The sequence below is a fragment of the Macrobrachium rosenbergii genome, chromosome 25 (genome assembly GCF_040412425.1).
Source record: "Macrobrachium rosenbergii isolate ZJJX-2024 chromosome 25, ASM4041242v1, whole genome shotgun sequence".
NCBI classification, from domain to species: Eukaryota; Metazoa; Arthropoda; class Malacostraca; order Decapoda; family Palaemonidae; genus Macrobrachium; species Macrobrachium rosenbergii.
The window spans coordinates 24,692,676-24,713,257 of record NC_089765.1 but is presented as its reverse complement, the minus strand read 5'-3'; the positions used below and the strand labels follow the sequence as shown (position 1 = coordinate 24,713,257).

At 35.1% G+C, this 20,582-nt stretch overlaps 1 protein-coding gene across 2 annotated transcripts; it reads left to right on the top strand.

The window, feature by feature from the left end:
* Positions 1-749: 749 nt before the first annotated feature.
* Positions 750-11,778, top strand: LOC136852476 (centromere protein S-like). 2 transcript variants are annotated; one of them, XM_067127123.1, is made up of 5 exons: positions 750-905; positions 3,717-3,814; positions 6,098-6,255; positions 9,118-9,184; positions 11,183-11,778. In XM_067127123.1, exons 2-5 carry the CDS (start codon positions 3,776-3,778, stop codon positions 11,312-11,314), a joined length of 396 nt encoding a protein of 131 aa, XP_066983224.1. In that variant the 5' UTR covers positions 750-905; positions 3,717-3,775; the 3' UTR covers positions 11,315-11,778. The 2 variants fall into 2 exon arrangements, with proteins under 2 accessions (XP_066983224.1, XP_066983226.1); XM_067127125.1 differs by lacking the exon at positions 750-905 and adding an exon at positions 994-1,132.
* The last annotated feature ends 8,804 nt before the right edge of the window (positions 11,779-20,582 follow it).

Genomic DNA, 20,582 nt, shown 5'->3' with positions numbered 1-20,582 from the left:
CTCTCCTGATTCTGCTTTCCATGGATCCAAAACCTCATAAGAACTCTATTTTTTAAGAGACAAAACTAGAATCCTGCCCGGATTTTCCTTCTCAATTCTTGTTCATGACTTCTGTAGGTCTGATATAGTAAAGGACATTGGTCTCTAAATTTAAACATAGAAAAAATCAAATTTTGTATTCTCAAAGCTCTGAAGAAAGGCTAAGAAGAATTAATCTTGCTACATTTTTCCTGTTCTATCACCTCCTGTAATTCCCTATTCTAATAATAATAATTATAATATAACCCTTAACTATTATTATTATCATTATCATTATTATACAATTCATTTAAAACCTCAGCATTTGCCTTTTGCTGTGAATTCATTGATGTAATTACATATTAGCCTACTTGCCAATTTAGTAACATTTTATGAAGGCCACAGTCTAATTCGACAGGCAGCTTGATACACCTCCACATGGTTCAGGTCCAAGTGGACTACCGATCAAATCATTTATTAATTTCAGCAGTATAATGTCACTTCCAATTAATTAAGTGTACTGAATTGTGGCTAACAGCTACAGGGGAGGTATCTGAATACTTTGACATTGGGATTATTCAGTTAGAAGAAAATCTCATATAGAAAACATTACCAGAACAGGAGATTTCAGAATTTAAAAAGAATAATAAGGAAAATATAATAATGAGTGGGATGAAACTAAAAAAAAAGAAGATAAATAATGCTAAACAAACAGTGTACCTGAAGCATTACTACAAAGGGATGTGCTGTTATAGAGGAAACAGTAAAAATTAATACTATAATTTCTTCGAATATTGTACCCAGATTTTAAAAGGGAAGTTTATGTCTAAGATTGAGGAGGAGAAGAAAAGGGCTCTGAATTCAGCTCTTTTAGGTATTTTGGCCAGGTAAGTATCCAAATTTGGCAACATAGCATAGGCTAATTCATTGCTTTTAGGGGTTTAAAAAAGGGAAATCATCTCCTAGGTAACCTAGAGTCCTAAGTCGGCTGATGTCATTATCGAGGGCTAATTTGGAGGCCTCTTTGAACTACCCTATTTGGCGCTTCCGGCAGGCCCAATTAAAGTGTCAGTCTTTTTGTGATACTTAAATTTCTCGCCATAAAGGCCTCACGGTACGTGAAATTTACATTTTCCCGACTGCTTAGCTCAAGGTCTAGAGAATACACTCTAGATCTAGCTAATAATACAAAGTGTCATTTCGGACCAATATCAGATTAAGGTTAATCTCAAAACCGAATTCCACTACAAATGATTAAGGTTAATCTCAAACCCAAATTCTGCTACAAATGACTAAGGTTAATCTCAAACCCAAATTCTGCTACAAATGACAAAGGTTAATCTCAGACCCAAATTCTGCTACAAATGACAAAGGTTAATCTCAGACCCAAATTCTGCTACAAATGACCAAGGTTAATCTCAAACCCAAATTCTGCTACAAATGATTAAGATTAATCTCAAACCCAAATTCTGCTACAAATGACAAAGGTTAATCTCAGACCCAAATTCTGCTACAAATGACAAAGGTTAATCTCAAACCCAAATTCTGCTACAAATGACAAAGGTTAATCTCAAACCCAAATTCTGCTACAAATATAAAATATTATTTTAGTGGGCCTAGGCCTAGCTTTCATCCAGATTTGATGACTCAAACCTTCATTTCCATTGGAAATGTGAGGTTAATCCTTTGGAAGTGGGAGGCTAATGCTTTGCAAACCTCCAAAGGTCTAACTGTAATGAGGATCACAGCGGAAACTGAGAAAGTGAGTTTCTTAGGGAACGGAAATACTAGTGAAACACTAATGCATCCTAACCTAACCGTCCTAAAACTAATCTGGGTTACTTGGTCTTCACCTGCATGGGCAAATACAAGGGGACGTAAATTGTGAGGTGAAATAAGTGATGCATCTTAACCTAACCCAGGGTGTTAGGCCTTACCTGACCTAGCTAAATTAGGATGCATCCTAAACTAATCTGACCTAGGGTGCTGTGCTGTACCTGACCTGGCTAATCTATGGAGCCCATAAGTCATAATGTGAAATACAGTGCTGTAACCTCACCTAACCTAGGATGCCAAGTCCAACCTGATGGGCCCAAAGGACCAAAATCCCATACCTTAGTTGACCAGGGGCTCTGTAAACCAAAGAAGAACACTGTTTGCTTGGTTATAGATCTTCGTTATTAGTTGTCTTCTGTCTGCCTCCTATTCTGACTCTAAGACTTATTAGACTTATGGTTGTATAATGAGTTTACCATTTCTGATGGAAATGAAAGTCACTTTCATAAAAATCATGTAAAAAAAATATCATTTCATGAAATAATGTGCTTTTTAAGTAATCAAGTGTTTATCCTAGTCTGACAGGGCATAGTTCATACTGTGGTGCCCAGTTTATCTTAGGCATATCATAAGAGGAGTATTCCATGGCCTGTCACTCATCTGTGGGTGTTTTTGAGTTTTTTTTTTTTATAGATTTTGTTGTGACACATTGTACCAAAAGAAGTAAGCACCTCACTGAGGCAAGAAAGACAATTTGAGAAATAAACTTCAGAAGGAAACTGAGCCATTGTAAGTCCCCAGTCTTGCTCTTTCCATACATCTGAGCCTGGGATAATAAGACTTCAAGGTATATTTGGCATGACAGTACTGAGAAATAATAATTATTATCAGCATTTCAAATGTATCCTGATAAAAAAAATCTCATAATGGAAAACAAAGCAAAACAGGAAATAACAAAATAATCCACGATTATTATGAGGAGTTATGATCACCGTCCATAAGGGAATATTGCCCGCTCTAAATGGAAATGGTTGTTGAAGTGTGGTAACAAGGTGGTTAATGGTGGCAAGCAGGTAAGTGGTGGGCACTCTCCACTTACATATTGGTAACCACCACTTTTTCTTCAGTTGTGGTTATGTCAAGGCATCTCCATTTTCTGCGTAGTCACTGTCCTTGACTGGTTTGTGAACGTTGACTTTATAGTATCTTTTATTGTGTTTGATTTTGTTTTTTTTTAGCATATTTATAAGGATGGTATAATAACAGATTTGATTATACTGTAATTTAGTTTCTCTAGCAGCAACCTGAATTGTGGTCTGCAGATTCCCTTGTTGTATTAATACAATTTATTAACCTTGTCGTCTTTATGGTCAGACCCTAGTTTGCTGTTAGAGAAAGTTGTAGTATGTGATTTTCCCTAGAGGAATGGTCAAGTTTCTATCTCCACCCTTCTTGCATTTTCTTCCTTCTTTGCCTTTGAACCGTTTAGAGTGAGGGGTTTGTTATTGAAAATTTTCTCCTCTGGGCTGCCCTTCTGGATTTCTCGAGCAAGTCCTTCTCCTGTAGAAGAGACACCAGTCTTCATTCCCTTAAATGGGGCCAATTATTGTTAGGGAACTGTTGGTTAGTCACAGCATGTGACCAACTTTCAGTAAAATATTTGATGTAAAATTGATATTTCCAGTTTGAATAGGTAAAATGCCTCTCTCTGACACCCCATGGCTTTCTGAGTCAGACAACACTTTAAGTGATCATTTTCTGCCAGCAGGGAGACTTGAGAGCCTGGATGAGCTGAAAAAACTGGATTCTTCTTCCTTTGAGCTTATCTGAATAAGGGGGCTACCACTCCTAAAGGCATTTGTAAAGGGCTGTGTTGTACCAAAAATTTAAAATTTGTTTACAAAAATTTTATTTTCTTACAGATAACTTTATTGAGATAAGAAAGTGTCTTGAAAATTTCATTAGTACTGTGGCATGAGAAATGGATTTAGAAACAGAAGAGGAGCTGAATCATAAACAAGTAAGTGCTCTGTTTGTTTTGAATAAATGATTTTGTTTATCTTCCTTAAACACTGAAAGTAGGCTGCTTCTTTGGTAAAGGTATTCTGTATCTTCCATAAATATTTAAAATGGGTTGCTCTTTTTGTAAAAAAAAAAAAAAAAAAAAAGTAATTTTCCAAGATATTTTTTTATTTGTTAAAAATTATCATAAGAGAATTGGCTCTATAACTTACTGGTTTTAAAATTGTGAGTTTGTAATACAGGTAGCTGGTTGGGAAACAGTTAGCTTACTGAACACATGTGGGGAAGGTTAAGTGAGACATCAAAGGCAAGGGCCTAGGAAGATGAGTAGCCCATTGGATTTCTCAGTGTACAGGGATATGTCAGTTATGTTTTTTCACAATAACACCTTTCATAGCACTGACAGCCCATGATGCACTTGAGACTTTTGAGTATTTGCACAGAATGTAGTTTGCCAGAGAGTCTGTTGGCCAATTTCTTATCTAGGAGAATTATAGTGTACCAGTGGAAACTGGAGGACCTTCTTTACTGGAAAAATTTGTATCAAGAAGTAGATGAACCCTTGCCCCATCTATCATAATACAAGCCAACAGACCATAATTGTATTTTTCAGTAGTTTAAACAAATATACATAAAGGATTCTGCTTATATAATTGGTGTAATGGAACCTTCAGTAGCATATATGACAAGCAAAACTTGAAAGAAAGAGTCATGGCTAGGTTAAGGCAAGTCAACTTACATTGTGATAGCAATTTCCTATCTCTCTTCATCCCCAGATACTGATCTGATTACTGTCTTGGTATTTATCAAGAAAACAGGTCTCCTTAATCACATGGAGACATTGGGAATTTAGGGATATAAATAATGTCCCTCTGCTTTTTCTTGTATGCTGGACAACTCAGAGATAGCAGTCACATTTAGGAGAAGGCAAATTGACTTCACAGAATTTTGTCCAAGAAGGGAATTACTCACAAATGATGTAGACCTTTGAATGGTGAATAAAAAGGTTGTCTAAATGGGATACTGTATAAAGAAGGCAAGTCCATGATGCTTTACTTAGGATTTAGGGGGTCCTTGGAGCTTCCTTACCAATATGGTACACATAATACCCTTGATACATATAGAATATGCTTATGGGGAACAGTGAACTAGATCATCCACCGCATAAATAGATAAGAAATAGTCTTTGTTTTCATTTGTTACCTTCAAAGAGCAGTTTATCTCTTTGGCTTTTGCAACTGCCAAAGCATGCCTTATAAATGCACAATATTTGGACTGTAGATTTTGTAGAATTTTCCTAAATTATGATTTGAAATATTTATGAAATGAAGAGTGCTGCATATATGTAGGGTAATCAGCATGCTATCAGTTTGCTTCTTATCCTCTAAGATGATTGAGATTGTCAGTTGTGAAATCCAGGTTCCTGATCGATGAACATTGATAGACATGATGGGCATGCTGCCTTCATGCTTGCTGATTATTATAAGTTTCTCCTCAAGAGTAATTTGCTCTCTCCTCTCACCATTAGCAGATGGGCATTTCACAGACATGAAGGATTCTTAAAAACACAATGTATACACAGGAGGGGGTATACAAAATATATATATAGTCACAGCACAGAACACTATGGAGTTGAGGGTGTGGCAGACTGAGAGAAGAGGAGCTTTGCTGCTGCCTAGCTGCCTGGCATTCAAGAGAGAGTACTGTATCCAATATTGCTTGCCCATGAAAAAATTGAAATTAAAATTTCAGAATGCAGTTTTGATGGTTGTGTAATCCCACTAGTACCATCATAAAATCAGAATATCATGAAGCAAACAGTTGTAACTCAAGGACTGATTAATAGTTTTGGAATGCCCACGAGCAAATATCGGATTAATTTTTTATACTGTACAAGCTTTATACTTTACTCTTCTGTATCCTCTCACCTGTCCCCCAAATGGTTTGTGTTACAGTGGCAAATTGGTATTTGGTTTTTCCTTCTAATATCTTATTGAAGGTCATAATAAGGTAACAGTGCCTGAGATATGAAGGGTGTCTTTTGTATCAGGTACCTTACTAATTTTTTTTTAAAACTACTAAATAATTTTCTCAAATTTGACAGTGGATGGTGATGATAGGAAGATGGTATTTATGTACAGTCACAATAGAGGACAGGACAACTATTAGTTCTTTTCTGCTTACTCATGTCAGCCAAAATGAGTGTTTTCTTTGTGTTTGAGGCTTTATTTTTTGTCGTATTTAGTTCTTCTTTCTTAATGCAAAAATCTTTCATTTGCAGAGTCTAAAAGCTGCAGTTCACTTCACAGTAGGTCGAATTTGTGAGCAAGTTGGATGTGAATATGGGATGTCTTTCAGCAAACAGGTCATTGCTACATTATCAGAACTCACAGTGCGACAGTTTGAAGTCTACACTCGGGATTTAGAAGCTTTTGCTAAGTATGCTGTTCTGTGTGGTGCTTTTAAAATTTTTTTTATATTCATATAAGTTTACTATCAAAACTTTAAACTAGTGTTTTGTTTGAAGATAATATGCATAAAATAAAAATTACTGACAATGTCCAAAATTTTTTGGTTACAAAAAGTTAGATTGGGTTCCAGGAAAAAAAAATAGAATTTTAAGACCAAGCAACTGTCACATTTTTAGAAATTTTTATTCGTTGGATTTTATTGAGAGCAGTATTTACCATTGTTCATAGTAGGATATTTTAGGTATGAGAACTTCCATAGAAAATATGTTTAACTGCAAAGATTATATTGTACAAGAAATGTCCAAGTAAAAGCCACAGATGTACCCCACATCAACTTGATAATGATCTCCCATTGTAGGGATCATTTATTTCCGTCCCAAGTACTGTAGCTACATTATTTGGGATTAGTAAAACTAAGATCTTTGATTTTTTATGACCAAAAAATACTTAATCAGTTTTATGGATATATGCAATTAAAACATATTATTTTATTTCTGGCCTGTTGTTTGAAATGTGTGGTTAGCAAAACTGAGTCGCTTATGTGCAGGTTTTCAAATTGCTAGTCTGAGATCGAGATGATACCATACTTTCCAGCATTTCACTGAAAAAAATCCATTATTGTCAGATAATAAATTTTTGTTTCTACATATATATTATAATTATCATATACAATAAATTACTGTATCAAGAACACTGAAGTCTTGCCATCTTCTTAGCTCTTCAGAGCAGGAATGATGCTAAAATGAGTCATGTTCGTTGTTAGGCCTATATTCAAACTATTATCATTAAAATAGTTTAAAAAGACTGCTGAAGCACATTTCTTGACTGTCACTTGAAAAATAAAAGCACTGCCATTTGGGCTAAAGGACACAACAAAGAGCCTTTAGTATCATCTAGAATGTGCTGTGTAAAGCAGTGTTCAAGCCAGTGACAAGTGGCAGAATGCAAGGTGCAATAGACTAGAGGTAGTAATTTCATTCAGACTATTGTAAGGTGTCATCAGATAGTGATACTATATAATTATGATCAGTGTTGTAATTTGAATAGAGGAATAATAGTTTATTCCTTTTATCACTGTCTTAAATTTGCTTCTTATTATTATTAGTGCTAGTAGCAGAAATTGCTCTCGAGGTTTTATTTTGCTGAACCAAGAACTCTGAATAGCTTTTATTTAGGATGTCTTGATAGGAACTAGTAATCCTGAATATTTAAACTGGGTTGCTGTGTGCATGATATAAGCAGAATTATGGGTATAGGGGTTCAGTTAAACACCAGGACAGTTCGAGGTCTTTACTGTACTACAGTATTGTGTTGACTTGACAGATGGAAATATTTTTGCTTAGGTCCTTGAAATATTGCATTCGTAGTCCGTGTTCTTTGTGCAAATTCTGAGTTAGGCATGGTGGAAGGAAGCACTTACATGCCCCTTTCTAGAGCTGAAGTTCTCACATCTCTGTTTTTTCACAGGCATCTTTGGGTTTTTTATTTGCACTTACAAATCACAAACTTACTGGCTCCATGCATGGCTCAATTCACTGACTACATGACATCATCTTGTGATGATGGAAGATAGCTGTTCAATCGTCCATTCCTTGTTTATCATTAGATTCTGTTGGAAGCACAATAGCACTCAGCATTTCAATATCTAGAATATCTTGTCCCCGTGCTGGGTGTTATATTACATATGAATTATTATGTTTTTTCACTGAAAAATGATTCATAGTTCTTGACATGCTGCACAATAACCATATACTGTAGATTTCCTTTCTCTCCAGGACAAAACATAAAGTTATTTGCTCATGCTCAAATTCTCTAAAACTGTTAAATAGCCAGTTTGATAAATCTAAATCTGGTAGGCATTTTTTAATGGTTAAGCTATTGCTATATCTGTTGTAACCAAAGCTATGATGCCTTTATTCTAGGGTATATTTCAAACTTAAATTGTTAAAATGATGTTTGATATCTTTGAACTCAAAATTATAAATAAAGCCAACACATATAAATGATGCTGTTATTTGAAGGTTGTATTGCTAACTTAAAATCATAATGAAAAGCACAGTAACCTATGAAAAAATTAAAATTACTATAATTTACAATAATATTTTATGGTTATTAAATTATATATTGCCTTCATGATTTGTAATACAGTTATGGGTTGAAATGACTTCATTCCTCTTAAGTACGACAGAATTTTGGGTGTTCTTGTCTAATTCTCTCAGCCGTAGGGTGGTATCCAAATAACGTGACATAAGCAACATGTCATGTCACTACTGTGTGACATTTTAATTTGTTCTTAAAGGTTCGTAGTTCTGACAGAAATACAACTTGTGCTTTCATAAATCGAGTTATTCGTGCAAGACACTCTGAAAGCATAGGTTTCTATTCCTGGTGGAACAAATAACATTTTTAATGAAATTTGTATTTTTCTTAGGATACAAACTTACGCTTTCATAAGGGTAGTTTTACCCTCCTCAGCTGCCCCTCTGGTAGTCTATCTGTTCCCAGCAAGTAGGTTAAACTGGCTGCAGAGAAGGAGACCTCACAGAGTTGGGTCAGGTCACAGGCCCAGGCGACAGGATTTTGTTTTAAGTCAAGACAGTTGAAGTGCTCCTTGAGCAAGTATCTCCATTTATGAAAGCGTAGGTTTGTATCCTATAAAAAATACAGATTACCTTTCAAATTTTTTATTTTTCAAACTTGTCACTTCTGTGTAAAAGATGCCCAAGGGATATCCTCCTTCAAGGGCTTTTTGTTCAAAAGAATACAGTATATTTGTTTTGTCGACTTTTATGCTTAATTGTTACTGATGCTATTAAACATTCTTTTCTAGGCATGCACGTCGTACTACTATTATTGCTGAGGATGTAAAGCTTCTTGTCCGTCGAAACAAACATTTGGTGAGAGATTTTTTTTAAATAATTTTCCACCATTATTTTTCAATGTTATGAAAAAATATGGAGCCAAAAATATCCTGTACACTATACTGTGGTTATTTCTATCTCTAACGTTACATTTTTGAGAGAAGGAGCATAGTTATTCCCTGGTAATATTATTCATTTTGTTTTATTATTGTTAACATTGTCTTTTTTGTGTAAGGCAATATTGTATGAGATATGGTAAGAGCTATAATGAAATTCAAAATTTAAAAAAGGGGTAAATTAATTACATATATGTCAAATAAGGAACTTAAAGAATTAGATATAAAATAAAACTTAACTTGCTAGAAAATCTGATAATAAATAGAACACATATACAGTGCATATTATTACAAGAAAATGATTCAATGCATAAATAACCAGGATAGGAAACAGGAACTGTAATTACAGTGGAACCTCGGTTTTCGTATGTAAACTGTTCCAGAAAGTCTGACAAAAACTGAATCTTACGAAAACTGAAGCAATAACTCCCATAAGAAATAATGCAAATCCCATTAATCTGTAGACAACCAAAAATAAAAAAAAAATACATTTTATAAAGAATAACAGAAAACAATGAGAAATAAATATAAATGACTAATGAAATGGATAAATGAACATTAACATCACTTGTACCTTTATTGAAGACTCTTGTTGGTGTATGGAAGATGGTGAGGGGGGAGAGTGAGGAGAAGAGGTTATTGTTGGAAGGGGAATCCCCCCCTTCCATAACGACTTCAGGTATCAAGACCCTATCTGGAGTTACTTCCCCCTCTTCGTTTTTCATTTTACTGGCACTATCTGGGGTTACTTCCCCTCTTCGCTTTTACTGGTGCTATCAGGGGTTACTGCCCTTCTTAGTTTTTTACTGGCACTATCTGGGGGTGCTTCCCCTCATAGTATTTTACTGGCATTCTCTAGGGTTACTTCCCCTCTTCATTTTTTACTGGCACTAGGACCAGCTCGAGAGCCACTAAACCCCTGTCACACAAAGTATCTGTCCAGAGACATCTGTTTCTGTCATCTCTTTTAAGATTTGCCTAAAATGGTACAAGGTATTGTCATCGAACATGTTGTGGCTATGGCTTGTGAAAGCTTTGTTAGGGTGATATTTCTCCACCAAACTTTGCAACTCACTCCATCTGCACACATGTCCTTAATCACTGAAGAAGGCACATTATCCTCTCTCTCTTCCCCCTCCTCCTCTGATTCCTCATTTGGCGTCTGTGCTGTTCCAGTTGAAGGTCTTGCAGCTGTTCAGTGGTTAGCTCTTTCCTTATGATCGTCCAAGAACTTTTCCACATCCTGGCCACTCACACCCAACCCCATGAACTTCCTGTACATCCTGGCAAGATCGGCCACATGTACACCACTTTCAAACTTTGCTACGAGTTCTTTCTTGAATTCAGTCGCGTTTCTTGCCATTCTTTATCGAATGACTGGCACTTGGAATTTTCTTTGGCCCCATGGTGGCTTATTTAGCAGTTGCACTAAATCAAAAAGCACAAAAAGCAATGGATTACTGTATTACGAAATGTTTCGGATGATCGCGCAGGCTGATGCTCACTCAACAAGAAACAAACTCAGACTGGGTCATGAAAGCTTGGGATGCTTTGTGAGGCATGCAGCCAGGCGGACGAGTTTGGGATGGAGCATTTTCAACTGTACAATAACTGAGCGGATGTACGAAAACTGGGACAAAATTCCAACGAAAAAACTCGGTGAAAGCCGAATCGTACGAAAACTAGGGCATACGAAAACCGAGGTTTGACTGTATTGGTGTTTTAAAAACAACATGGATTATTCTTTAGTGGCAAAATAGAAACTTCTAGATATAGAATATACAAGGTAATAATAGCTAATATCATCATACTTTACTAGATCTCTCTCTCTCATTCAGTAAGGGAAATCAGAAAAGCCATATAATTAAATGACAGAATTAAGTGGAATTGCCATTTGATATATCCATGAATTTTTCAGCTAGAGAAAGTCAGTGAGATAGCACAAGGACTGGAAAAGCCAACTGGCAAGAAGAGAGGCAGAAAGAAATCAAAGAATGCAGCTGGGACATCAGGAGATGCACCAGAGCCTACGGAGATTGATATTTCATGAGATCAGGTAGAATAAGTGAGAGCATTATGTGCACTTGCACCAGTTAACTGAATTTATATTGTATTGTGATTACCATAGAATCTCAAGAAAGAAATTTTTTTTAATTTTTTCTATAAAAATGAATTTGTTCATGTTGATTATTCATTTCTTCAGTGCCTAAAATCCATTATATAAATTGATTGTCCACTAACCATGGTTATAGCCAGGGTGGGACAGAGGGATGCCTGTCTCCCCCATAAAGTTTGGCAAGAACCAATGAAGTCATAAATGTAAATATATGTAGCCGATTTATTACTCTACAATCAACACAACTACAGAATATGTTCTTTAATTGAAGATTGGTTAAGTTTTGAGAGGCTTTACTGAAGATCAGTAAGAACTTGCTTTATAATAACTATTCTAAAAGGTCTTTCCTGTGTAAAGATATTTTTGTGTTTGTATAAAATAAATCTTAATTAAACTTGTCTGAAGCAGAATTTTTGCAGGACCCCTTCCATTGACTGTAGCTCCATGTTAAGCTATATTAGAGACCATATCCTGGTGGCCTCTGTCTGTTGTAATGTTTTACAATAGAACAGCTTGAGTTGGCCTTTTATGATTGTATATAAAGATTGCATTTTCTTAACAATTCCATTTTTATATAAATCCATAACAATACTTATAAATAGCCCACATTTATAGTCTTTAAATGCCATAGGTGCTTTTGCTGTGTTTAAAAGATAAGCAAGGGTGGTGGTTGCCTTGTTCATGTGCTCATGGATCCCTGTGTCCCCAGCAGTTTACCTCACTTTTTTATGTAGGTTGGACATTAGCTGTAAGAAATAATCCTAGTTGTAAGGAAGAAACTTATTATATAATAAGTTCAGTCAGTCCATAATGTACAAAAATTTAAAATGTTAATACTGTACAGTCATACTCCGAACTTACGCGAGGTTAGGTTCCAGAGCCCCTCGCGCCAGGCAAATTTTTGCGTAAGTTTGGCACAGTCGCAAAAAATGCTAATAGATGCTTATTTCTAAAGTTTAAATGCTAAATATGACCCTAATCATGCTCCCAAATTATTAAGCTAACTTAAATGAAATTAACATAACTGCAATTTCATTTAAAAGTTAGCTTAATACTTTATCCTTAAAAAAAGAAATAAATGGTCGACATAAATAATAGAGAGTTGGAAGAGAATTTCTGTCTCTCTCCCCTTCTGACCGATCAATTTTTAGAAGTATATATTTGGAGACTAATACAACCCTTAGTTATTATGCCTCTATGTTTTGGAACATATTTGCCACACTAGCGCATTTACACTTCGTAGACGGTACAGGTAAAATTAGATCAATTTAAACTATCTACTGTACAGGTAAAGATGCACAGAGAAATAATAAGTTGTAAAAATGTGTGAGCGCTAACTGTGAACGAGAGAGAGAGAGAGAGAGAGATATAAGGGTTGTCCTTACTTAAGAGAGTGAAATTATTTATCAATTATTAGGGAGACAGAGAGAATAACGAGAGAGAGAGAGATTGTCCTTACTTGAAATATTAAGTTAAATTATTTATGAATTATCACAGAGACAGATAGACTAACATGAGAGAGATAGAGAGAAGTTATTCTTACGTTAGATGCCAAGAAGGAAATTCAGTATTTAACCAACTTTTAAATGAAATTAAAGTCACTGTAATTTCATTTAAAAGTTAGCTTAATACATTACCCTTAAAAAAAAAAAAATAAATGGTTGACGTAAAAATATAGGAGAGTGTGAAGATTAGTATACTATTTTCTCTCTCTCTCCCTGTTCCATCGATCTATTTTTAGAAGTGTTCTCAACCTCATTTTTAAAAACTTCTTTATTCTGTCTCTTTCTCTTTGTTCTGAAATGCTCTATGTCTGTATGTTTTAAAACGGTGCATTTACAGTTTGTAGACTGTACAGGTAAAATTAGATCAATTTAAAATTATCTACTGTACAGTTAAAGACGTACAGAGAAACAGTAATACGTAGGTTGCGCTAACTACGAACGAGAGAGAGAGAGAGAGAACAGCCATCCTTACTTAAGAGAGTGAATTTTTTTATGAATTATTACGTACAGAGAGAGAGAATTAGTAGGAAACCTTTGACTCACTAGTCAGCAACACTCTCCCTTCTTGTAATTTTAAATTGACATGTCTGACAGCTTTGCCTTCGAGCTTCAAACAAAATGATGATGGAAAGATATTTGTTTGTTTAATAAATGTATCACATACGAATTTTGTAATCATAATTATGTTATTATTATTATTTTAAAATTAGTACTTATCATTAAGTAAAAAATTTATTTCTACAAAACAAATAAACTTACACATATACCATAAAAGTTCTCTCATCTCAGCAAAAGAGAGAGAGAGAGAGAGAAATTATTACTTTTATTATTTAATGTTATTTAATTTACACATAAAAGGTTGAAGACTTACAAATTACATAAAAAAATTAAACATAAACACTTTTGCAGGGTTTCTCAGTATTGACAAAAGTTTGCGTGTCTGTGAAAAACTCATGTATGACAATTAGTTAGGTTCCAATGAAAAGTTTGCAGGTCTGTGAATTCGCGCAACTCAAATAACGCTAGTTCGGGGTATTACTGTAATACATAAAAAAAATATTTCAACTTGATACATGAAATGGTAAGTGTTACATTTGTTACTGTTACCACCTACAAGTGTGGAGCTGTCCAGTATGATTATAACTAAACCAGACCTATGTCATGTCACTGGGACTTTTGTAGGTGCACCACCTTTCAGTAACTATCATGTAAAATCTAGAACAATGCCTATCCTTACCAAAGTGTTATTGATAAAATCACTATTATAAAAGAGCAAATGGCTGGCTTTCACAATGGAAATTCCAGACAGAGAGACAGGGGATGAATATTTAATCACTTATGTAAGAACAATGTCTTCTTAGGTAAATTCATCATTACTTAATTAAAAATCCAGCAAGAAGGTGAGAGAAGGCATGAGGTATATTTTTTATACAAACCTTTCAATTATACAGAACCATCATTTGTGGTCCAAATGTCACAACCTGCATTCTTATGTCTTCTAGACAGAAAAAACAGTCGCAAAGAGTAACTTCATACATGATCACTTCATTGTTTGCTTAAAAAGTGTGACATGGTGAGAACAAGGCCATGGGTTTATATGGATAATATTTTTTGTCAAAAGTGTGATGGTTTGAGTGAAGCACTGGGGAACAGAATAGGTCAGTAAACAAAGGCGCTGATGAATGACCTGTGGCTCTCCTTGGGCATCACAGGAAATCATCCCTGTGGTTTCCCAGCCATGGAGCAGTCCTATTTCCCTTCTTGAAAGGCAACCCAAGAAGAAGACTTCCCTGTTTGGGGTTGCCCTGGCTCCCTCTTGGAAGGCATTACTGGGGGAGGACTTGGAGACCTTTCTAAAGGAACGCCTTCCATAGCTGAGCAGGAGCCTCCTGGCTAGATGAAGCACTTTTTGGAGGTTACATGCTGTGTAAAACTGACTAGTCTGCTTATTAATAAAAATTCTGATCAAAATTTATCATGTTAGGCTTTGTTACTTGTTGGTTTGATCAGTTATCTTCAAATAACATCATACAGAATGCTTGCTGATTATTCTCTGCTTTTGATTGTCTTCCAAAGAACAATCATACAACAAACAGGAAGTAATATGGTCTAGATATAACATAGACATATTTAATGAGACTTCAGCAATTTGTGGGTTACAGGTATTATATTTTTTTGTCCCCTTCCCTCAGGCTGGGCGCATACTGCTAGATGATTATATGGGTAAAGCTCTACATTAATTTCGTACTTTTACATATATCTATCACACTCTTCTAGCCATGCTGCTTGGGGAAACTGATAGATACATGTAGTGGCATACAATTAATGTAGCAGATATAAAACAGCATACTGTATAGTAATCTCTTCTGTATCCTCATTAATAGAGCCAAGGTCCTGCTGGATAATGGAATTTTCCAGATATAATAACAACAAACACTCTATGGATGTAAACTGCAAGTCTGTATCCATACTGCCCCTATTTTGTCAACACTGCATAATTGTAAACACTAAATATGCTTTTAAACAGCAACCATCACACTTGAAACTGAAAAACTGATGCAAAGGGCAATTACCTATCTTAGTTTACCATATATGTAACAAAATATACTGTATAAATACTCTTTGTACACAAAAAGAAGCAGACATCTTTTTCTCTCTTATCCAGCATATGAAGTGGGAACAGGTCGATAGAGGCATTGAGGTGTCTAGAAGATCCTGGAATTCCTCTATTTCCTCCTCAGGAGCATTCATAGCTTCACCATGAGTCTTATGAGTCTTCTTGTTGGAAAGCCCATGTTGAACACTCCCAAAACAGCCAACTTTTGAATGCCTTAAAGTCCGCAACTCCATGCAGACCTGCAACTTCATTGCACCATTCCTCATGATGGGGTTTCGATATACCCGTGTGAGCTGGACTCTTTGATGCTTCCTCCCAAAGTCTGTAGCTTACATCTTCAGCTTGTCCATGGTACCCTTGATATCCTGCAAGGTTGACTTAGCAATGTTATTCTCCTCCATTAAATGTCCCATATACCAGCTTGCCTTGATTCTCCTTGCCCTCTTAGGATGAGGTGGGGCCATTCAGACTGTACAGCACGGCACACACAACTAACAGCACCTGCAATGCATCAGGCACTAACAGCCATATGTTTGCAATGCATTATCAGGCACACAAACCATTCAAAATAGCCATATGTTTAGGGACAGTGATTATGCCTATTAGAGTAAATGTATAATTGTATCAGCCATTAAAAACAAAAACCATTCAAAATAGCGATTAATCACTTGTGACTGGGCAAAAAAAGGAAATTACATCAGCCAATTTTGTTACTGACATGTAGTGACACAGTGATACGCAAAAATTCTCAAGATCTAAGCCTATTCCCCACCCAGACCCTGGAAACAAGAAATGTTATGATGCATAATTGTATCAGCCATTAAAAGCAAAAATCATTGAAGTGCGGATTTTTAACTTTTATGGATTTTATACAATGACATATATCAGCCATTAAAAGCAAAAATCACAATGACATGAAAAATACTTTATTTCAGCCATTAAAACAAAAAGTAACTGACGAACATGACATATAATTACGTACCTGTTTAAAACTCATTTGGCTAAAAATCACAATAGACTCTCAGGGGACATTGCTGATAAACAGAAAAAACACAAGGTGTCATACTTGTAACCTACTCACTGTGTTTACAAATATGATAATCCTATTTTTCTATCCATATGCCACCTTAAAGTTTAAACAATTTACAAATTTCTTTTGATGACATCTGCATCAGCCAATTAAAAGTGACTTTCTTTTAAAGTAACAATGATGTTTCCTTTCCAGTGCATTATTAGAATATACAATCCTTTTGCCCCTTCCCAGGATGACATGTCAAAGTGACATTGTGCATATTAATGTTGCTGGCCAATATAACAATATACACACCCTTTAATAAGTTCTCAATTGTTGTATTGTTCTTAAACACATTAACACCAAAATTCTTAAGAAGATGACCTACTATTATTATAAGGCAGAACAACCAGGTTCTTTCTGGTTTTGATACCCAGTCTTTTTGCCGCTTCATATGCACTGTTTAATACACTATCAGGATATTTCAATTTTTTGCCTGCATTCCTAATCTTATCTATTTCATCATCAATATAAACAATGCTCTTAAAAACATAGATGAAAACACTGACTTTTTTTTTAACCCTTTGTCCAGAATAGAAATCAACCTGTCAGGTGTGGATCATAACTCAATGTCCCCTGTTTATGGATTTTTGCCAAATGAGTTTTAGAATTGACACCAATATGGAGTCTAACGGTTGTGTATGTTCATCAGTACTGTTCTCAATGGTGTCTCACACTCTGTATCAGTCCTTCGTCAATTGAAATAAAGTGAAACCGGTCAGGACCTACACCCGTTTCTTATTTTTCAAAAATGTGTGATTTTATACAAAAGTGATAATTTATATATATATATATATATATATATATATATATATATATATATATATATATATATATATATATATATATATATATATATATATATATATATATATATATTGTGGTGCTATAGGGCTCTATGGATAGTGTTAAGTGTCGGATAAGGTGGATGCTTATAATTGAAGGACTACTGTACAAGCAAAAGTTCAAGAAGGAAATAAAAGATAGCATTACCAAGGGTATTCTAAGGACTATAAAAGGTAAAAAAAAAAATGATGACTAAGCTGAGTATCTCTGGTGGGAAGGGTAGAACGATATAAACGAATTGAGAAAATTTCCAGTTATGGTAAATTTATCAGATAAAAGCCCCCAACCTTCCACGGGCCAGGTATGATTAGGTTGGGTTGGGTTAAAGAGATTTTGTAATTAACTCCACAAGGTTTTTGATGTGTTTTCAACAAATCTGACCTTCCAAACCGTCGTAAAATTACTTGCCTTCTGTGGTTCCCACATCCGAGAACTCAGTTCCCTCCCTGGTGTTCCGGAGTATCCGGACCAAAGGGCTGGGGGCAAGAGGTTTAAAAAAAAAATCCGGGTTTGAGGGGCAGAGTCGCTCTAAATATCGGAAACCATCTCCAAAAGGAGACGGGTTTAAAATTTACCTTATATGTACTTTATACACATTAAGAAAAGTTCATTGTATTGACTAAAAAGAAATAGATTTTGAAAGCTACCTTGGCGGATTTTAATTCTTACAATTGTCAATGCTGACAACTCAGCTTAAGAAAATGTCTAATTTACGACAGTGATAAGTAGAAAGTGCATCTTTTTTATTCGCTTTATAATAATATTCTATATTTATGCTATGTTAAAAGCTTACTAGTTTATAGAAAAAAATGAGTTGCTAATCGTTTACGGCTGGGACGACTTGACCAACGTGGAATCCCGCTCTCCTCCGAATAAAAGAGCTAGCTTCTTGATCTAGACTTATAATATGGTGATGTAAGCAGATTGTAGCTATTCATAAATGAATAAGATTGGCAGAAATAATATGATTATGTCATTGATTCATAATAAAAATATATACAGTTCTGAGACCGCTACTGTTAATTTGCATACATCATTGATTTTCACGTATTTTCATTCAAGCCGGTTACAATTCCCCAGTAGGACGCGTTCCATTTCGTGTTTGTAAAGTTTTCACAAGATAAAAAATACTTTGGACGGTAATAACAACCCGAAAATGTTTCAGCTCAGAACGTTAATTATGCGATAAACTACGTTAGAATCTATTCTGTTGATCTTAACAGTAGAACCTTCTCCGCTTCGGTCTTCCTCCCGGAACCTTCATCTGCATCACTCTCCTCCCTTCTCATCGTTACATGGCCATACCACTGCAGTCTTCTTTCCTAGACCTTTCATAGGGCTGGAACTATTGTAGTTTCCCCTTGTTCTTTGACTCTTCATCCTATCCGAGGATGATAATTTTTTTGATTAATTTTGGCGAACACGCGAGTTATTCTTCAAGTAGTTCTACCACTTTTGCAGTTCCTCTTATCCTTTCATTCTTGATCCTATGCAACGATAGTAATTATTTAGTGTACTTCGGCATTAAAATGAGTTATTCTTCAAATAGTTCCGCCACTTTTGTAGTTAGTCTTTTTCATTCTGGCTCCTATCCAAGATTAGTAATTATACTAATTAAGCATTTAAGCTTAACTTTTGCAATGCAATAAGAAATTATTCTCTTTATGCGACAGTTATAATTTGTTATTGTTGAATGACTTATTATATAGGGTTACAATTACCCGGCTAAAATGTTTTAATAGCGTAGATTCCGCTTTCATCCAACCGTCTGCGAAAACGGAAATTCTTCCACAGGAATTTGCTTTCCCCTTGATCCCGATGATTGTAGTACTATATGTAAAATTACAAATATTCTTTAAGGAAAATTAAATACCTTAGGAAAAACTAACCAAATATATATAAATGTAATTATTTTAAATTTAAATACTGATATTGCTATATCTTCCGAAATATAAGTAGTTTCAGTTGTTCAGAAGAAATGCAGACGCATAGGGCAGTAGCAATGGCAGTGGTAGTCGTTTCAGTAGGTAGTCGTAGGGATCTGTCATATAAAATGCCTCCCTTGCCCGTTATATTTACCTTTGGTTGCGGTTGGCTCGGTACACTTTCTCTGGGGTACCGTGCTTTTAGAATGAATTCTTTCCTATTTTCGACTCATCCTGGTACGGCTGCTGCACAATACTAAATGTTACTGTTATTTTTTTTTAACAATAGGCTAAATAATAATACTTCTATCCACGCTTTGTTCTGTTTTCTTTGTCCCAGTCTTGTATTATTTCCTGCAAATGTTTTTCTTTAATCCTTTCAATTTTGCTTAAAATTGTAACTCCATCAAACCCATTCCTGTTAAAAAAAGGTCTGTTCGTCTCATTCTCCGAGTGGTTAGAAACTTTTTTTTTTCAAATAAAAGTTTGAAGATTTTTTTGTATCCTTCATTCATCTTTAACTATTAATCTCGCCATAATCTCGAGATCATGAAAACAGATAGTGTAGGTAAGTAAGTAAGTAAGCCTATTAAATAATGAAGGTGGGATCGGAAATGTCTGTCCTCTGATTGGTTATCTTTCACGATCGTAAACTACCTGTGACGTCATATACCTTAGCATTGAATGAATAATACCCGCCTACTTGTCTGCTGATGGTGACGTCAGGTAAGGTTGCTATGAAACACCAACCGACTAATGTTTTACTCCAGTCTTATATTCGTATCACCTTTATATCGCCTGTGTTTTTATCAGAAGACGTTAAAACATATTAATAAGGTTATAAGGCAAAATTAGAATGATGAAATGCAGATTATAAGCTTCGATTATCAAATCTTGGTAACGAATGAGCTGCCGGTTATTAATTTATAACTTCCTTAAGCAGACGACATCTTGCAGTATAGCCAAAGTATTATTAATTATTCCTTTAAAATTTCTATATATTTTCTGGTCAATTTTCCGTTTATGCAAAAATTAGTCATGTTTTTAGTATTAAATTTAAATTTTAAGTTTGAATTATATAAAATTATGATTTATGAATCGTAATTCAGAAAATATTTATATAGTTTCTTAACAGCACTAGTTCATTTACGTAACAGACCATTCCAATTAGTGTCATATAAAATTATTAATTTATGTAATACTGCATTGTTCCGGAACAAATACTTTGTTTCTATGA

Bases quoted from the DNA above. Each gene is read 5' to 3' on its own strand.
- LOC136852476 (XM_067127123.1), top strand. From the start codon at position 3,776: ATGGATTTAGAAACAGAAGAGGAGCTGAATCATAAACAA. The intron at 3,815-6,097 runs GTAAGTGCTCTG...TTTCATTTGCAG, and splicing joins AGGAGCTGAATCATAAACAA to AGTCTAAAAGCTGCAGTTCA. The intron at 6,256-9,117 runs GTATGCTGTTCT...ATTCTTTTCTAG, and splicing joins GATTTAGAAGCTTTTGCTAA to GCATGCACGTCGTACTACTA.